At 38.6% G+C, this 17726-nt stretch overlaps 4 protein-coding genes across 15 annotated transcripts in view; 2 read left to right on the top strand and 2 right to left on the bottom strand.

Moving 5' to 3' along the window:
- The window catches only part of LOC128896929 (rab3 GTPase-activating protein catalytic subunit), a 19269-nt gene extending 13891 nt beyond the window's left edge, over nucleotides 1-5378 (top strand). The window contains exons 7-14 of one of the 2 annotated variants that reach the window (XM_054160505.1): nucleotides 3407-3464; nucleotides 3550-3637; nucleotides 3699-3837; nucleotides 3911-4091; nucleotides 4159-4258; nucleotides 4335-4654; nucleotides 4733-4936; nucleotides 4999-5378. In XM_054160505.1, coding sequence (XP_054016480.1) covers nucleotides 3407-3464; nucleotides 3550-3637; nucleotides 3699-3837; nucleotides 3911-4091; nucleotides 4159-4258; nucleotides 4335-4654; nucleotides 4733-4936; nucleotides 4999-5226 — 1318 coding nt within the window. In that variant the 3' untranslated portion in view covers nucleotides 5227-5378. Of the gene's footprint in view, nucleotides 1-3406; nucleotides 3465-3549; nucleotides 3638-3689; nucleotides 3838-3910; nucleotides 4092-4158; nucleotides 4259-4334; nucleotides 4655-4732; nucleotides 4937-4998 lie in introns of both variants that reach the window. The other variant, XM_054160504.1, reaches the window with a different exon arrangement.
- LOC128896928 (transport and Golgi organization protein 6 homolog) overlaps nucleotides 1-9470 on the bottom strand; it is a 21277-nt gene extending 11807 nt beyond the window's left edge. For 2 of the 10 annotated variants that reach the window (XR_008462179.1, XR_008462181.1), the window contains exons 1-9: nucleotides 9270-9470; nucleotides 9077-9200; nucleotides 8771-9002; nucleotides 8159-8686; nucleotides 6886-8085; nucleotides 6610-6814; nucleotides 6396-6547; nucleotides 5771-6277; nucleotides 5590-5703 (exon numbers count right to left, since the gene is read on the bottom strand). Coding sequence is in view for 2 of the 10 variants with exons in the window: in XM_054160501.1 (XP_054016476.1) it covers nucleotides 5981-6277; nucleotides 6396-6547; nucleotides 6610-6814; nucleotides 6886-8085; nucleotides 8159-8686; nucleotides 8771-9002; nucleotides 9077-9200; nucleotides 9270-9324 (2793 nt within the window). In the remaining 8 variants the exon portion in view is untranslated. Of the gene's footprint in view, nucleotides 1-1733; nucleotides 2811-5014; nucleotides 5167-5407; nucleotides 6278-6395; nucleotides 6548-6609; nucleotides 6815-6885; nucleotides 8086-8158; nucleotides 8687-8770; nucleotides 9003-9076; nucleotides 9201-9269 lie in introns of those variants that run through there. The other 8 variants (XR_008462175.1, XR_008462176.1, XR_008462180.1 and 5 more) reach the window with 7 other exon arrangements.
- On the top strand, nucleotides 9453-13064 carry LOC128896933 (sorting nexin-30-like). 2 transcript variants are annotated; one of them, XR_008462183.1, is made up of 8 exons: nucleotides 9453-9693; nucleotides 10060-10215; nucleotides 10286-10396; nucleotides 10478-10642; nucleotides 10707-10902; nucleotides 11158-11432; nucleotides 11717-12140; nucleotides 12362-13064. XR_008462183.1 is itself a non-coding variant. In XM_054160516.1 (7 exons), exons 1-7 carry the CDS (start codon nucleotides 9532-9534, stop codon nucleotides 12074-12076), a joined length of 1425 nt encoding a protein of 474 aa, XP_054016491.1. In that variant the 5' UTR covers nucleotides 9454-9531; the 3' UTR covers nucleotides 12077-13064. The 2 variants fall into 2 exon arrangements, 1 of the variants encoding a protein (XP_054016491.1); XM_054160516.1 differs by having other exon boundaries at nucleotides 9454-9693; nucleotides 11717-13064.
- Nucleotides 13035-17703, bottom strand: LOC128896927 (uncharacterized). The gene is made up of 10 exons (XM_054160500.1): nucleotides 16950-17703; nucleotides 16344-16462; nucleotides 15990-16235; nucleotides 15798-15919; nucleotides 14361-15716; nucleotides 14035-14244; nucleotides 13848-13957; nucleotides 13557-13771; nucleotides 13231-13487; nucleotides 13035-13172 (listed from the first exon to the last, which is right to left on the bottom strand). The coding sequence occupies exons 1-10, from the start codon at nucleotides 17115-17117 to the stop codon at nucleotides 13096-13098; spliced, it is 2880 nt and encodes a 959-aa protein (XP_054016475.1). The 5' UTR covers nucleotides 17118-17703; the 3' UTR covers nucleotides 13035-13095.
- Nucleotides 17704-17726: the final 23 nt, after the last annotated feature.

The raw sequence follows: 17726 nt of genomic DNA, 5'->3' as shown, positions 1-17726 counted from the left end.
TTTAATAAAGCTTCCGGTATCAAAGCTTAGTCTAAGATAGCTTTGTTCAATAAAGCTTTTTCTAAGAAAGCTTCGTTCAATAAAGCTTCCAGTATCGAAGCCTTGTTTAATAAAGCTTCCTGTATCAAAACTTTGCTCACTAAAGCTTTGTTTAATAAAGCTTCGTGCGATAAAGCTTTTTCTAAGAAAGCTTCATGTACCAAAGCTTTATCTAATAACAAAGAGTAATTAACGTTGGTAATGAGATATTAAAAATTCGCGCGAGACCGTACGTTTGCACGCAAGAGACAAGAACAGAGGATACCGCGGTTTTCTTTCTCTTTTTAGCTGCGGTACGACTTCCCTAATCTGTCTATAATATCTCCATGTTCTAAATACAATGTTTTCGAAAGGAACACCATTAGAGTCCCTTATCACGAGCGCTGTCTCTCAAGGAAATATATGTATACGTACATAGGAAGTGCAAGTAACGTAAAAAAAAAAAAAGAATCGAGGTAAGAGAATATCATGGTTCGATGGTCATAGCGAGCAGGCAACTGGGCAAGCGAACCAGTATCGCCACGCTTGTTGAATTTTCCACGAGGAAATTATAGAAATTTCTTCGCATTCGTTGCCAGATACCACGGAATTATCAGGGTTCACGATTTTTAACGTAAACGTATGTGGAACAACCGGACGCCAACGTTTTTCGTGTTTCTTTTCCGTTGCGACTGCCCATCTGCAAAAGTTATCAATTTTTCAGCCAGCACTTATTATCAAAAACGAGGAAAGCGAGTAAAATATTTCAAGGTACAAAGTCATTCCCATTCGCAAGAACGTCCAGAACGAAGAGCACACTGTGTATATTAGTCTCGTGTAGTACATGGTTCAAGGTCGGCCAGTATACGCTGAAGACGATACTCAATGCAAGCGCACGTAGGTACTATCATGGCTATGGTGTTCGAAGATGCGAGGAAATCCGAACAACCCATGGGTCACCATAAAATGAAATTACGCGTTTGTTCGAGGAACTTCGTGAACGAACTTCGCCAATTATTTTCTTGCGTTCATTTCCATATGCGCCCTGCAAACTATATTTTTTAGTCATCAAAAAGCAACCTGTATTTTCCGAATGTCCGAAAAGACATAACCTAACAAAATGACCGGGTACAAATGAAATCCCTAATTTTATTAATAGTAAGACCTAACTTACCGTCAGAGTTCGACTAGCACGACCTGAAATTTCGAAAATTGAATAATCCTCCTTGTTTTATTTATATCAAAAGACCTACCACCGCAACTTGAAAATCGCGACTGACTGAAACGGAAAAATACATTTTTACCCTCGTGGAAATCCCAAAAGTCACGTGACCAAAATTCGCGGTAGATTCAAACTACAGCTAGTTACATGTAAACGATCATTCCGTTGCGTTTCCACTGGCCACGCGTAATACGCATGAGGATCCACCCTAAGCTTCATTAACGCAAACAGAATAAATAAAATTAAATACCAACCGTTCGTTAACTTTACACCAAGCACTCTAATTAACAACTCCACGCATTCCGCTGACGCTAAGCATCCCGATACCGTTCAGATTTTATTCACGACGCGAACCGAATCAACCAAACGAACGAATAAAACTTGCGATCGACCTACACCGACTCTCCAGGTTTTCTCAATTCCTCTCAAACATCGTAAGATATTGGCTCGACTGCCGAAACCGAAACGTACAAAATATCCGTGTATTACTCACTCATATTTGTGGATGTTCGCGTTCACAGCCAATTTCGGCCCATGACGTTCAGGGTTCAGGCCCAGCTCCGATGGTAATCACGCAAGAGTCACGGGAGACACGAAAAACAGCCTGTTTATTTCCACGAAACGACTTTGGTTCCGTTTATGGGCGAGATGGAATGCAGTCGAATCGGCCGATGCCACCTGTTGTACCCGCGGAGGGAAACAATAAAGACGAGAGACGAGGCCCGTGCCCCGTGGCCGCGCGAGCCCGAGAGAAAAAAATGGTCTCAGCGAAGTTGAATGCACGAGTAATTTTCAGGAATCGACGTAAACGTGATCCACGGGTAACGACACCTTTGAAACTGACCACGGAACCGTTAACTTAGGCACGGTGGCATCGGCATCACGGCCCTCGACTAGACTGGAAGAATTCGCCGCTGTTTGACCCCCACTAGAATCTCGCACCGCGGCCGGAGGTAGGGCAGGATCGTAAGATAGTTCGAAAACAAGTCCTCCGTAGCTCCTTTGACCGTGAACTGCCGAACCACTGTCCCGATTTTCGGTCAGAATGCTCAAATCGTGCACCGTGCTTTCCGCATACGGGGTGTTGCGAACGAAAACGACTTCGATCTCGCGCGACGTCCAGCGCTACGTCTCCGATTATTTCATTTTTTTTTTTTTCTCCTGTAATACGACACGAAAAATTTTGAAATAAATCACGGACGTCCAGGACGGGGCGATGTACGCCGTGGAATTTTTTCAGATTTTCTCGTTGAAAATCCACATTTGGAAAAATAAAAAGCCTGAAGAAATATTATAAAAATGTGGCCAGTTTTTAAAGATTCCCCAGCTCCCTTGGTAACACACATTGTAAGTTGAAACTTTTTTTCCTTCAAGATTTCACGGAACCCTATAAAAAACATATAGAAAGTTTTCCTCTAGAGCGAAAACCCAATTTTTTAAAAACAGGGTAATGATTTTTACAAGAATTCTCAAGGGTTCCCCTATCGATTTTGATCATGATCTGGAATTGTCTACAAAAAATAATTTTTCAATTCCTCGTCCAAAATGAAGCATTTTTTCTTAAATAACATGTATCCCGAATTTTTGTTGTTGATGAAAAAAAAATTCCTAAAGTAAAGAAAATTTGTTTTGAAAAAAAGTGAACTTTTGAAAAAAATGTTTTAAACAAAAGTTCTACATCTCGACGAGATATGAAATTGTTGTGAAATATATTTTGTCGAAAAACGAATATTTTTCGAGATATTTTAATATTTATTTTTGTCGACTTATCGTTGCATTTTTATTGAATTTTTCTCTCGTAAACGATCAAAGTTACACCCACATGTTATTTAACAAAAAATGCTTGGTTTTCACCGAGGAATTGAAAAATAATTTTTATAAACAATTTTAGATCTCGACCAAAATCGTCGGGCATCCTAGACCTAACCTCATTCACCCATTTAAAAAAAATTAGTTTTTCACTTTATAGAAAAACTTTCTGTATGTTTTTGTAGGGTTCCATGAAATCTTCAAGGAAAAAAAGTTTTAATCTAAAGTATTCATTACTAAGAGAGCCATGGATTTTTGAAAATTAGGTAAATTTTTACAAATCATATAGCTTAAATTTATTTTACAATAATAAATTATTGCACAAAATTACAGGTTTATCTGTTTTGCTTTTTCTAGGGTCACACCAGGTTTTCCAGATTCTGTGCGAACTTGTATACTACACCAAAAGCTTCAGGTAAAATTCTACAACTCTGCAAAATGTATGTACGGTATACCTATCTCTTGCCTTTTCATTTATTTATTATTCGTTCTGCTATTAGATGATGAACTGCTGCATTGAAAAGAAGAAAGCCAGGGAAGAATCTGCCCATAGGTCTCAGAGTTTGGATATTGACGATTTCGAGACAGGTGTGTTAGTACAAGATAACTCTCACGCAACAAGATTTTCACTTTGCTTTAGTTTCAACAGAATCGGAAGAAGAGGAGTTCTTTGAATGCACAGAGGAGCAAACAAACGAGGACAACTCTACAACAAAGACACAACCAAAAGCGAAATATCTGTTGTGGAATAAACCAACAGGAAGATTGGCTAGACATCCTTCACTCAAGTATAAATCTACTTTTTCTCTCAGTGAAATTTACTGACCTAATACTTTTTTAACAATTATGAATTTTGTTTAGACTGATCAAAACTGGGGATCCTCTTTATTTACCAGTTACGCAAGATCCTGTGCCAAAAACAGAGGATCAACTCGAGGAGGATGCTCAAGTAATGATGCAACTTGGAACTGACAAATATGCTTCGGAAATGAGAGCTAGGCTGATGAGCGCTTCGTTATTGTCTGACATGGAATCGTTCAAGGTAACACAAACTATCTTTTAATAAGAGCTAATGTTTTTACATTTTTTATTAATATTTTTAAACATAGGCAGCAAATCCTGCGGCTGTTTTAGAAGATTTCATTCGATGGTATTCTCCCAGAGATTGGATAGAAGAAGATGGAACAAACGAGTGGGATCAGCCTAAAGGTCCCCTTCCTAATTTTCTTATTCTTTAAATCGCACATAAATCTATGCATTTATATAACGAAGCTATTCGATACAGGACATCTATCCGCGAGAATGCTAATTCCTAATAATCCTTGGTCTACAACTTGGAGTTCAGCACAGCAAGTTCCCGCGCATCGACAAAAAAGATTGTTCGACGACACAAGGGAGGCAGAGAAAGCCTTGCATTACTTAAGTTCCAAGCGCATCGGGCAAGTTGCTCAGCTTCTCTTGCCAGCTTTAACCCATGCATCGCTTTATACCTTGAGTCAACAAAAACAAGATGCTCTGCCAAATCTACCGGACGTTGCGCAAAGCATACAGAATAAATTGCAGTATGCTACGAAACCCCTTCATCAAAAAATACATATATACGAGGTATCTCTAATTTATAAGCTCCTAAACGTAGAATTCTACTAGATTACAAATTTCATAGCTAAGGAAACATTTCGCTAGGAAATCGCTCGAGATATAGAAGGCGTGGAAGCTCTAGTCGCCCAAGTGAACTCCATGCATCACAAATTGGGAGGCAACGATGATTCCAAAGAGTTTACTTCGTTCCTAATTCAATTAATGCGAGGAAAGGAAGTAGAAGTGCCAGGCGGTTGTAGGGGAAACATTGGTTCCCGAATAACGGCAATGTTCAGAGACGCGCAAAAAGTAAGAAATTTTACTTATTCAAATCCAAATATTTGTTCAATTAATATTTAATTATTTTCCAGGCTGCCTTTGTAATGACTTCCGTTACTAGCAATTCTGACGTAGATGGTCTTGGAGATGGCAAATACAAAACATTTCCCGAACCCTCGTGCAAAGAGTTCATTTTGCGTACCATGACCCCGCGACCTTCGCCAACCTCCACACCTCAACCGCAAAGGCTGTACGCATGTCTTAAACGAGATTACATTCGTTTGGCTGGTTTCTTTTCAGAGGATACTGTATTTTTATAGATCGCATTTCAATTTTTCTTGTCAGAGTATATATCGATTTTATACCTTGGACATTAGTATCCTCTGAAAACTTACAACGCATTTACCAACAAAAGACTCCAGAAATACATACGAAACGTTTAAGTTTATGATAGATGTAATTAGACTGTGGATCTTTACACACATATCGTACACACAAGCTAAAATCTTTGCACACATATCGTATAAATGTAAATAGGAATTCATTTTACTCAGCAAATATTATAATATAAACTTTTACTTTCGATAATTTTTATATTATTGCATATTGTGTGTTCTTTTATATTTAAGTTTCTTATAAGTGTGAAAAAATCCGCAGTCTAAATGTAATGCACAATTGCTAACCTCAATTTCTAACCAGGCTTCTCATGCAGAAATGAGCTTGCTTGACGAATTTGTTGCATAAAAAAGGGAATTTCGCATCTTGTTTTGTTCATTTTGGAGCTCCTAGGAATACACCTGGAACATTTGTTAATTATTAACAATTATTAGACAAAATATGAATTTGTACACATTCCCTACTAACCTCAAAAAGCAGTCGTCTGTATGCGTCTGTACTAATAGCGCCACTAGCGAGAAAGAGGAAAGTACATATTCGCGGGAAATTTGAATATGGCCAACGAAGTTATGTTGGACAGTCCTCGGTTGAAACACGGCCTTAGATTGATGACAAATTTATTGAATAAATAAATTTTATAGAAAACGATTTATCAAAAATGTCATGATATATCTCCCATCACGACACATCCAACAGAAACATTCTTTTCTCCAGTTTCGGTGGCGTAAATAGGAAGTCACGCACAATATCGTCCAACTCTTCCAGGGCTAATTGAGCGTGCAAACGTAACACTGGATCCTCGCTATTGTTTCTTAAATGTTTAAGCCCACGATACAGCTCCACCAAATCTTTACCAAGGTTGGTTAAAGTGTCTTTTCCAAGCCCTCGAAGTAACAACGTGACAACCATAACCGCAGCTCGTCGACATTCGGGAACCTTGTCAGTTTTTATTATACAACTGACGCAATAGATTACCTAAAAGTGTTTGATCAAATTACATAGATGTCAATGGATATAATACGAATAAATAAAAGATTTAGATTCTATTTGAAAGAAATTTAATTATGTATTTATATAAAATGTTTCCAAGTACCTCGATGAGTATGTCTCCCAATCGGAAACCTAACACTTTACACAATTCACCTAAGCAGGAAAGGCTAGAAGCGCGTACCAACGAATCTGAATCTCGTGTGGCGCACAGAAATCCGTTTACTAAGATGTTTTTGTATGCAGATGCCATTTCACCTATTGTACAATACAAAGTAATTAAAGATCCTTTAAAAGATTAGGGAAATATCTTTACGTACCTAAAGATCGCGTTACTTTTACAAGTATTTCTCCCAGTTTGATCCTAGTTTCTGTTGTTATTTCTCCAGTTGCAACACGGTTTGCCATGTCGACATATTCTTGTACCAACGTTTCTATAACTACCTGCGGGTACGATGTGGCTAAAGTGCATAGTCCGTTAATTGCTGCCAAGTATATAAACGAGTCTTCGTTTTTTAAATTTTCCTGTAACATAAAATGTACAGTGCGAAAACCATACTATAAGATAAGCTTAAAGATCGATTTATTTTACTAACTTTAAACAATTGTAATATAATCGCTTTTCTGGCAGTGGCGCACGGATCCTTATTTTCGATCAGTTTGGTAAACGTTATTAGACCATGAGCACGTACAGGAAGCAATGGATCTGTAACGTCTTTAAGCGCGTTGTTAAACATGCTCGAAGTCTTATTATCCGCTGATAAATCTCGATAATGTTTTTGCTTCAATCGACCCTGAGTTTCGATGAGTTCGATTAGTTCTCGCATCAATAATAACAACTGCTTTGGAACGTTCGAAAGAGTGCAACTATCTTTCAAAAATATTGCAAAATCATTGAATTCTGCCCAATTCAAAGGTTTCCTTCTTACGCTTAAAATCATTTTTATCAACATCAAACTAACGTACAGAATCTCGCAGTCCCCTTCGTCCGACGAATTCTGTCCTTTCTTAACGTAATTATTATATAACGATTTTATAAAAGACAATATGGGCCTTGGATTTTCTATTTGCGCTTCTTGCACGACGGATACGTTAGCTAGATTCGATAATAATTTTACCGCAGCTAACTGTTTCCCAATCCTTTCCATCATATCGTCTTCGGTTTCTAGCAAATTTTCGCCTTCCTTTTCTAATTTCATAGAATTCGATAAGAACTTCAATAAATACGAGAATAACTCCGTTGATAGCACATTGGTCGCGGACGTTAAATCGAGCAGGCTGTCTGCAAACTCTTCGTAATTAAGAGTTGCGTCTATTCCGATAATTTCAACTCTGCCTGTTGGTCCAAATCTTGACGCCAAACGCTGGCCAAAATCTCCAGTCGAACTGTGTCCAAGCAATTCGGCGTAAACACTGTTTCTCGACGACTCTTCGTGCAAAAGTCTCAGTACAAGTTGCTTGATTTTAGACTTCAGCGGACAAGCACTTTGCCTGACGTTATTATACAAGCAAAATAATGGAACGGCTACTTTCATTAAAAGTTCGCACGGCAGCTGTTTAAATTTAGCTTCTACGGTTACGAAACAATTCATCAAAATTTCGATACACCTTTCTACTTCGTCTTCGTTCTTTATTATATCTTGTTTGTTTATTGGATTGACGAGTAACGAGTCGCATATGACCTCCATAATATTTTTAATACAAACATCGGGATTGTGCTCGTAAAGAGCGATAATGCAACAATTTGCTATTGTCGACGAGTACTTTACTTGTTTCGTTGTTAAAAGATTCAGTATCTGGAACAAATGTAAAATGGAATGCTTAGAAAAATGTATGAATGATTAACAGACAGATGTTTGCGAACTATACCTGTGGACATATAGCTTGATAATAATGATCAGGATCACTGCCATGAGTAGCAGCTATTAGTCTAGAAACAGTATCCAATTTGTTCCAGTGTTCGCCAAAATCCAAGACATCCTCGCAAACAGCAGTCGCGAGCGAAACAATCCCATTAGGTTGCATAAGTTGGTGTATTAAATATTTACGAGTTTCCCTTTGTAGCCATTTTGGTGCTCCTTTCATACCGAGAATTACCATAAATTCTTTCATACTCATAGACATCGGACAGCTGTTCAATAATTGCTGCATTAAACCAGTGAACAGGTCCTGGTCCTTTTTTAATTTATTGTACAAATCTGTCGTCATTTTAAATTCATTTTCGCTTGTATTTTCTGCTGATGTTGATTCTTCTAATGGCTTCATCAGTGGAGCATGACTTAATTGTAAAAGTGCAGCTAATAAGGGACCTATTTGAACGAGTACTGCAGAATGGAACATGATATCATTGCTCAATTCCATGAGAGAATGTACTGTGAATGTCAGTCTTTTGTACTTCTAAAATAAATAATATTTGAGTAAGAATTAGATATTTATTGACCCAATATATATTTTATAATTAACGAGGTTAGATTTTTGTACCTGTAGATCTGTTACATTTTCTTTGCATATCTCAGAAGCTCTAGGGCATAGTTTCACCATGTTGTTTCCCACTCCAGGTAACAGAGCAGGTATAATTCCTATTGCAGTTACCAATTCTATGGCGACTCTTAAAGTATGGAACTGCTTAATACTGAGTAAAGACTCTTCATTAGATACATTGGATGTTTTTATTGTTTGTAATACACGCACAACTGCTCGTAGATATTGATACCTAAAAGCACAAGGGAATTAATTGTAAAATTTTGTGTAGGATTCATATATCAGATGCGGATGATTATACATCACCTGATATCTGAACCATTTTCATAGTGAATATCATCTGTTATAAACTCTTTGTCATGTTCTGGTAAAGTGGGTAATATTTTTAGCAGGATGTGTTGCAGTCTGCCATCAAAGTTTTCAATTTCTTCTACAAAGAGGAATAGTATGTTAAATTGTGTACAGAGTAATTAGTGAATATATAGAAAGAGATTTATACCATTATTAGTTTTATCGACTGTTGTCAAAGAGAGTAATGTTTCGTTGTAGTCCATCTTATTATAACCAATTTCTCATACAAAAATAGAAAGTAATAACTAATGTAAAGACGAAATTGTTTTTAACCGTGCTATGTGCCTCACAGTTTTCCAGTGCGCATGATTAAAAAACTGGTTGCTATAATTCGAGCTTTATCACAGCTGTGACGCACACTGGCGCACGTCGTTGTGCGTCGTTGCTTGAGGTTGCTTGACAGTTCAAAGATGATGACTTCCTCGCAAACCAAGTTGGATTTAGGCGAGAAGGACACGGAGGACTCGGCGATTTTGGAAGTAAGCACAGTCGCGGTCGGGGGTATCGTCAAACAGGAAAGCCGCGATGGAGATTTCCTCTCCAATTGTAGCAACTCCGTCGATGGTTCAGTGGTAAGAGCATAACCTGAAACAACTTTTATAGTTGACCTTAATTACACCAAGAGTCCGAATTAACATGAATAACTGGCATCTCCAACAAGGATAATCCAATTTGCATGTAGCAGTAATACTACAGAAACTATATTAAAGATTACAGTGTAAACAAACACAGTCTATGAAACATTCCCATTCAAAATTTCTCTTCAATCCACACATTTATAAACACACATTATTCCATCTAAAAGAATTCTGAATTGCTATCGGTAAGTAGAGCTCCTAGTACGTGTACATGTATTCCATTCTTACAGTACTATAAGATAGGTAAAGTAATGGAAAGTATATGGAAGTATACAACATATGGTCTCTTAACATGTTTAGATTGCATCTCCTTCCATCGATAGTTTCTCTACTCTACCGGAGCAAGAGATATCAGACTTTCAAATAGATTCTCGAGATCTTCAAGTGAAAGTGGACAATCCTCAGAAACATCTGGAAACACTCGAGACTTACATTACCTTTCGTATAACAACAACGGTAAGTTTAATTCTACTATAATATAGACTTTCTTAACATTTTTTTTAACACTATATCTGTGTTATCTTAGTCCACAAGAGCAGAATTCGAGGAGGGAGAGTACATCGTTCGGAGACGTTACAATGATTTTATTTGGCTGCGACAGAAATTGGTGGATTCGTACCCGACGCATATCATACCAGTAATCCACTGTTCACTTGTTTACCTTTAGAATAATCTTATAGTCTGCGGGAAGAGTTGCATATCGATCTTATTATTACAGCCAATGCCTGGGAAACATACGCTACTCGCACAGTTGGATCGCTACTCTAAGGAATTCATTATAGCACGGATGAAGCTGTTACACGTATTCCTTAATAGAGTCGTTAATCATCCCATTCTAAGCTGCGACAAAAATCTGCAGATCTTTTTGACCGCTAAACCTGCGGTAAGCGTATCTTACGAAGCTTTATTCGATACACTTTCGGATATTATATTTCTCTTCTTTGTAGGAGTTTCTTATACATCGTAAAAATCGTGCAAATGTTCTTGTAAAAATGACCGATTCTTTACAAAACATAGCGAGCACATACACCATGAAACAACATCAATACGAGCTCGAGCAAATTCGAGATTATTGTACAGCCTTAAGCGAAAAATTAGGAACTATAGATAAGATAAATCATTGTATACACAAGGAGAGACAAGGTAAAAAGCAAATTATATTGCAAATTACAGCGAACTGTGGAAGTATTTATACTTCATAACGATTTTAATTTGTTGTTGATATTTTTTAAAAATAAATATTACACTCTACTTATTGATAGAAATATATCGATTAAACTTTGAATCGAAATAAACTTTAAAAAATTAATTATTACAACGGATAGTTTTATCGATAAGTATCCTGTAATATTTATTTTAAAGGAAACAGTTAATCGAAATATTTTTTATCCGAATTAGACTATTTGCTCGAGTTGCATCAACTGCATCCAATATTCACCTTGTGGGCAACTTCTGAGCCAGAACTGGCTCCTATTCTGCTGGCGATTGCAAAAGCGATAGAATGTAACGCAGTGGCTCACCAAAAGCTTTTAGAAAATGTTCCGAACGAAGAGCGAGAATACATTTCGTACATAGACGCGGTCAAGAGCGCGCTATCTCGGCGTGACTCGATGCAAATCAAATACGAATTGATCGTCGAAGATTTGGCAAAGAAAAGACTGGAAAAGGATCAAGTATGCACCATTGAATGCACTTAATGTTATAGTTTAAATCAGTGATTTTCACACTTTTTAAAAATTACGCTTTAACACGTTGAAGAAACTTAAAAAACCTATTCTAAAAATGAGATGTTAAAGAAAATAAATCTGGATAGGATTCCTGAATTTTAATAAGGCGACAACAACAAATACCATGACAAATTTTGGGTTACGGAATTTCCAATTATTCTTTGAGATCACTGGTTTAAAACGTGGCAATGAATTACAATGATTACTAACAACCAAAATTGTTCGAACAGTTAATGGGCGTTACAAGCGGTGCAACATCAGTGCAAAATTGGGGTGGATCGATTTGGAAAGCAGAGTCGCGCGATGAGAAGCTGGAAAGACTTGGACAGACGATACCACGATTGGCTAAGCAGGCAGAAGTGTTACAGGATCGCGTGGAATGCGCTAACGAGAATTTACGCAGCGATTTACAGAGATGGAACACGGAGAAACAAACGGATTTGAAAAATATGTTGATCTCGACGGCGGATCGACAAATACGTCATTACCAGCAATGCATGAATGCATGGGACGAGGTTCTCACCGATTTGAAATTGGATGGAATAGTGTCGGATGTTAGCGTGGGACCACCCATGAAGATACCTGTTTGAATTGGCACAACTCCCCCGTCTTGGGCTCACGTACACACAGTAAACACCTCGTGCATTTACAAAGGTAAACACGTAAACGTAAAACGTTTGCCATTGATAACGGAAATTTTATTGCATTTAAGAAACTGACCTTACCAGCTTCAACGTCACTGCTTCAGCAATTAAATAACTTTGTCTCTTAAGTCTTGAATGTTCTTTGTCGAAAGTTACGATCGGTACTTACATAAATTACAAGTTCGTTAGTTAGACGCACATGTTGCACATTCGTATAACGTATTCGCTTAGTTTTCAGATATAAAAAGTTCACGGTGAGATGGCTTTATAATACAATAAGATTGCGAAATGACATGAGAAATTAAATTAAAGTATTTAATCCTATAAGTATAACTAGGGCAAATTTTGGCATAGAATCGATAAAACTTTTTTCGCGTATTTTCCTTTAGATCGCCAGTTAAGTTTGGGGACCAAGTACTAAATGATTTTTACGATTTCTCGTTTCTCTTACTTTCAATCCACGTACAATACATTCATTGACAATCAGTTTTAGTTACCCATATCTGGTAGTTACCAAAGTTATCTATATACCATAGATAGTTAACGTAGCGTAATGCTAGAATATAATTTACAAATCAGAGCAAGCGCTTGCAATGTTCGTTGTATCGTGTACCCTTATCTATATCGTTAAGTTTTGGACAATCCACGCAGCAGCACTTAACAATCAACTTAAACAACCATATTCTCATGAAAAAAAAAAAGAAGCACATTATCTATACAACGTATTATATCGGCTGTTATTCATACTTGGGACTAATGAGTCTTGAGATGGTTATTATATATTGTATATACATACACGCACACGATATATATAGTACTTATGTGTGTGTGTATATGGGGTACGTTTCCAATACATCCATTACAATGTACACGTTATCGTAATAATAATGAAACTCTTAGATTTGTATCAATAAATAAATTATTGTTTGCAACATATCGTTGATTCGACGGTTACCTTATTCGATTTAAGTATAATGCGACATTGGCTTTATATATAATACCACCAAATTGTCCAAATCGTACAGTCTAGTTATGGATTCACCTGTAAAATATTTTATTTATTTTCGTCATTTATAAATGATATATTTTAAACCACTCACCTGCTATGCTCATCTCGTTATTCAAGAACCGTACAGTGTGCGCGTATGGTTGCTGTATCTTTTCCCTCAACTTTGGCGCTAAACGTCGAGTCGGATTCCACAGAGGACTCCGAAAATTCGGAACGTTCGTGCAGTTCGATTTCCAAGATTCTGGTTTTACCTCCTCCATCGGCAATACGTCCGTTATTCTATACTGGTTCGTGTCGATGTTCCACGTAAATTTGCAGCCCACTTTGTACTGTTTTCTTTCTTGAGAACTGCGCACATTTCGCATACGTTAACGCTCAAAGTACAACAAACACCTTCAAACGTAAACCGATACTAACCACTGAGTTTGACTACCAATTTCGCTAGCCTGGATTTTCATGATCAACAAACAAATAATATCCCCGCTCAACGCGCATACGTCTATTATCTCGATGTCGTAATCGCTGCAATGCCAGTATCTCTTTTTAAATCTCGTACAGATCCAGTCAGCGATGTGGTGACAGAACGTTTCGATGTCGAAACTTAATTGGTTTATCGACACGCTAGGTACTATCTGAAAATATATTCAATTCTCAATTAAAATCTATTCAACTCCTCTATACAATTCCAATTTGATTTAAAATGCCCACCAATTTCTCAGCCTTGCTGTTGCTGATCATTTGCATTTGAACGTATCCAGATCCATGAACGAGCATAGGAAGCACGCACTGATAACTCACGTATCCTCCAGTCTCTTCATCTGCGAAATATCGTGTACAGATTTTCTTAATCGCTGCTAGAAACATGACTTAGGTACGCTCTATCGACTAAACGTACCTTCGACATCCGTGATCACAGATATAATTTCGTCATCAAGTTCAACGTAGCTCCTCTTGAAGTGTTTAGTGCATTTTATGACAGGATATTGTAAATCTATTTTTGGAACCAGTGGCGAACCATTCAGAGAATGTTTGCCCGTACGATCTCTGTTTATACCTCCGTTAGGTAGTTGATTCTGATTCAGCGGACGTAGAACATTCTTCTCAGCTGAAAATAGTTGTACAGTTACATCAAGTGTTGTTCCATCCCTTACAGGGATTGGTAAGGGTGTAGCGAAACTTATTTTAATGATCATTGAAATGACCACCCTAATAACCATTTACCTGAATCGGTGATTAAGTCGTTCGACACCCCGATGTCTTGGCTAACGCCAAAATAATCCGTTTCGCTTTCGTCGGAGTCCACCCAGTGCTTCCTACCGTTTGGCATTACAGGCGACATCGGGGACGAGGGTATCTGGTGTATCGAGCAGCCACGATCCTTGAATTGATCCCGTATATGCTTGAAAGGGATTATGTTCTCGGCGTCCTCCGTTTCGTCGCGGAACTCGTACTTCTTGTCGGCGAGTCTGCGTTTCCTGAACGAGCTGAGCTTCTCGCAGGTCTCCTGCGCCTCGTCCGTGAACTCGTACGCTTTCTCCGCCTCGAGGGTGAGCTTGTGCGTGGCTCTCGTTCTCGATTGCGCGGGGTTTACGATGGGCGGGGGAGAGTGGAGATTGGACCGTTTTCGAGAGCTGGGATGCCAGAAGGATCGCTTGACGGGAGGGGACATCAAACGCGAGGAAGAAGGGCCCATGGAGACGGAGTGAAGAGGGAAATTAACGGAAGTTACGTTGTTATCCTTAGAAGCACCTGGTTGCGGAGAGTAGGGACGCTGACTGCGTATGCTTTTATGACTAGATTCGGAATTTCGGGTCTTGAGGATGTCTGAGGGCGGGGTGAGGATCGGCGAGGACCACGGGGTCGTCTTGAGATCAGAAGGAAGCCTTTGAGGCGTAGACCGCGGCGAACACGACGGGTGCTTCACTAGAGTAATTAAATCGCTACCAATGTTAAGTTCCTGGGACATGTCCTCGCAGAAGTCCTGCAGGATCTTGTCCCTAACGGATATCGCTTGCTGGTCGATTCTAGATCCCGTACTCGCGTTACAGCATTTATATTCTAAGGTATCCGAATATTCACACAGCTTAACAGTTACAGCATCGGCAGACTTATTTATATCACAGACACAATCGCTTTGACTACTACTTGAGGTATTCGATGGATCACGAGCTAACTTATCGTCTACTTTAATTGTTTCTTCTAAAAAGTCATGTTCCGCACTCGGGGACTGCTCGACCGCGCACTCGGACGTACCTACTTTCTCGTCTGAGCTTTCGTAACGTTCCACCTTCGCGTAATGCGCGTCCTCCACGTCACTCATGTCCAATGGCACCGTGTCAGGTATCACAGTGTCCTGCTTATCACAAGTCTTCTGGTTTTTGGACTTCGGAATGTCCAAGTCCACCTTCAGTACGTGTAAAAAGTTCCCCGCGTTAACCACCACGTGATTCCAATAGTTCAAACAGACCGCAGCTCGGAACCTCGGGTACGGGGAAGTTACTTCGTAGGTAGTGTGAACGGTGAGTCCGTGTTGGAGACAATCGTGTCGCAGACAACCGTCCCAATTTGCTAGCAACTCTGTGAAACATGAAACTCTCATGAAACATTAATTAATATTCGTTCGGTACGAATGCATGTTGTATCGTAATACGTTGTTACCTTCGAAATCCTCTTGAAAGGATTCTGCAACTTTCAAACAATCTTTGCAGTTCTCGAGAGACGGTATCGTGGTTATCGTTAAGTATGCTCTGTCCGTTGGTTGGAGATGCAGCCAATTCGTACTAAAAATTCATCGTAATCAATTACGGATAATACAATACAACGAATATATTCAACCAACGAAACACTAACCATAGGCCGTGTATCACTAGTTTGTTCCGCTCCATCGGCCATTGCGATATAACGATACTAAGTTCCCTGTGGATTGTGTGATTACCAAAAAGCGTAACCTGCGCGACTTTCCGCGCGATATAGTTCGGAGTGAAAGCCCACCAGTGTAACAAATATTTATACGTAGAAGTATTGCGGCACACATCCATCGTGTACGTGTACGTAAGTAAAAACTGACCACACTGCGTCAATCCCATCACGACATGTCTTAAATAACAACGGTTATTATTATTATAGAATATATGTGACAAGGATGCAATTGCTTTTTTTAACATTGCTTCGGTGTCATACAAGTATGTAAATGTTGAAACGTACCCTGCTTCTAACGCAGACTTTGGGATTACATGCAGAAGCAGTAAATGTCTCCGTGGAGGTACAGTAGTAAACAGTCTTTCCTCTGTTGCATTATTGTGCGCCGATAGACAGCCTCTGATCTACAAAAAGAAATTGATTCACAATGCCAAGGGTGTATTTTACAGAATAAAACAGAGCGATAAAACTGGCTAGAGAAATTAATACTCAGAAAAAAGTTATATTAGCTACAAGATTGCTCGACACCTGTAAATTTACGATACGCTTAATTTACAGGTGTACTTAATTTAATTTTAATTCACAATTGTTTATGTTTTTCTCTCAAGTGTCTACAGATCATGCAATAATTACAATAACGAAATTAAAAGAAACTAGCATGGGCAAGAACAAAAGCACATTTTTTCTTGCAACCATTGAAAGTTTACCACAGTGTGAACGCGACAAGTGTACTAGACCATCGAGAAACAATAAAACATTCTTTTCCTCGAAGATATCCTAGTACAACTTTGTTTGTTATTCGCAACGGGGACGTATTTTGACAGATCTAGTATGGGGTCTGTCTGTCAGTTTCGTTATCACTATGCAGGTTGAAGGTTAAGCAGTTCCTACCTCTCTTAAAAATAGCTTCTGTAAGAAATGTCTTTTGCTACGACGGTGAGACAGACACGGCTTCTGGCCTATCATAACGTACTCCGACGCCGACCGTTCAGAGGTAATATCAGAATACCATTCATTGCAACAATCTGAGGTAGTGTCGGAAAACGATGCGTCCGCCATTTTTAAATAACCCTACTGGGAGATACGCGTGAGCCCAACAGCGTCGAGAGCACGACAAGTGTCGAGAACAACGCGATTCGCCACGATTCGGCCAAGTATACCGCATAGGCGGACCGTTCGAATTGTTTTCGACGCTCTCCTCGCGAGAAATATGCGACTACAATGTCAATTTGACATTGTGATCGTTCGATGGTTCGAAACAATAATCGGAGAAAGTCGGCGAATATTTTAGATCGGCTTTGACGACTTTCTCGATTAGAATATTATTAAAATGCGTATCTGTTAATAGCAAATCTGATGACTTATCGGATTAACCTCATAGAATAATACAAATTGCTATTATTTATTTATTTCTATTCGAGACAATTACCGGTATGATGACCAGTGGCGCCATCCGTGGCGAAATGTCGTAGTGAAATTAGTTCTCGCTGCTGCTACTAGATGACGCCATTAGCTAAGGGATATAAATTCTGTCTAAATTAAATAACTATTCATGCAAATAATGAATTTTGATATATTATGTAATATATGGAAGCGTTATGAAGCACAGGATCCTACTAATTATCTAATAAAAAATAAGTTTTTAAAAAGGTATTTGTAGCGTCATCT

This window comes from Hylaeus anthracinus, unplaced genomic scaffold (assembly GCF_026225885.1).
Source record: "Hylaeus anthracinus isolate JK02 unplaced genomic scaffold, UHH_iyHylAnth1.0_haploid 11978, whole genome shotgun sequence".
Lineage (NCBI taxonomy): Eukaryota > Metazoa > Arthropoda > Insecta > Hymenoptera > Colletidae > Hylaeus > Hylaeus anthracinus.
This window is presented reverse-complemented; position numbering and strand designations above follow the sequence as displayed.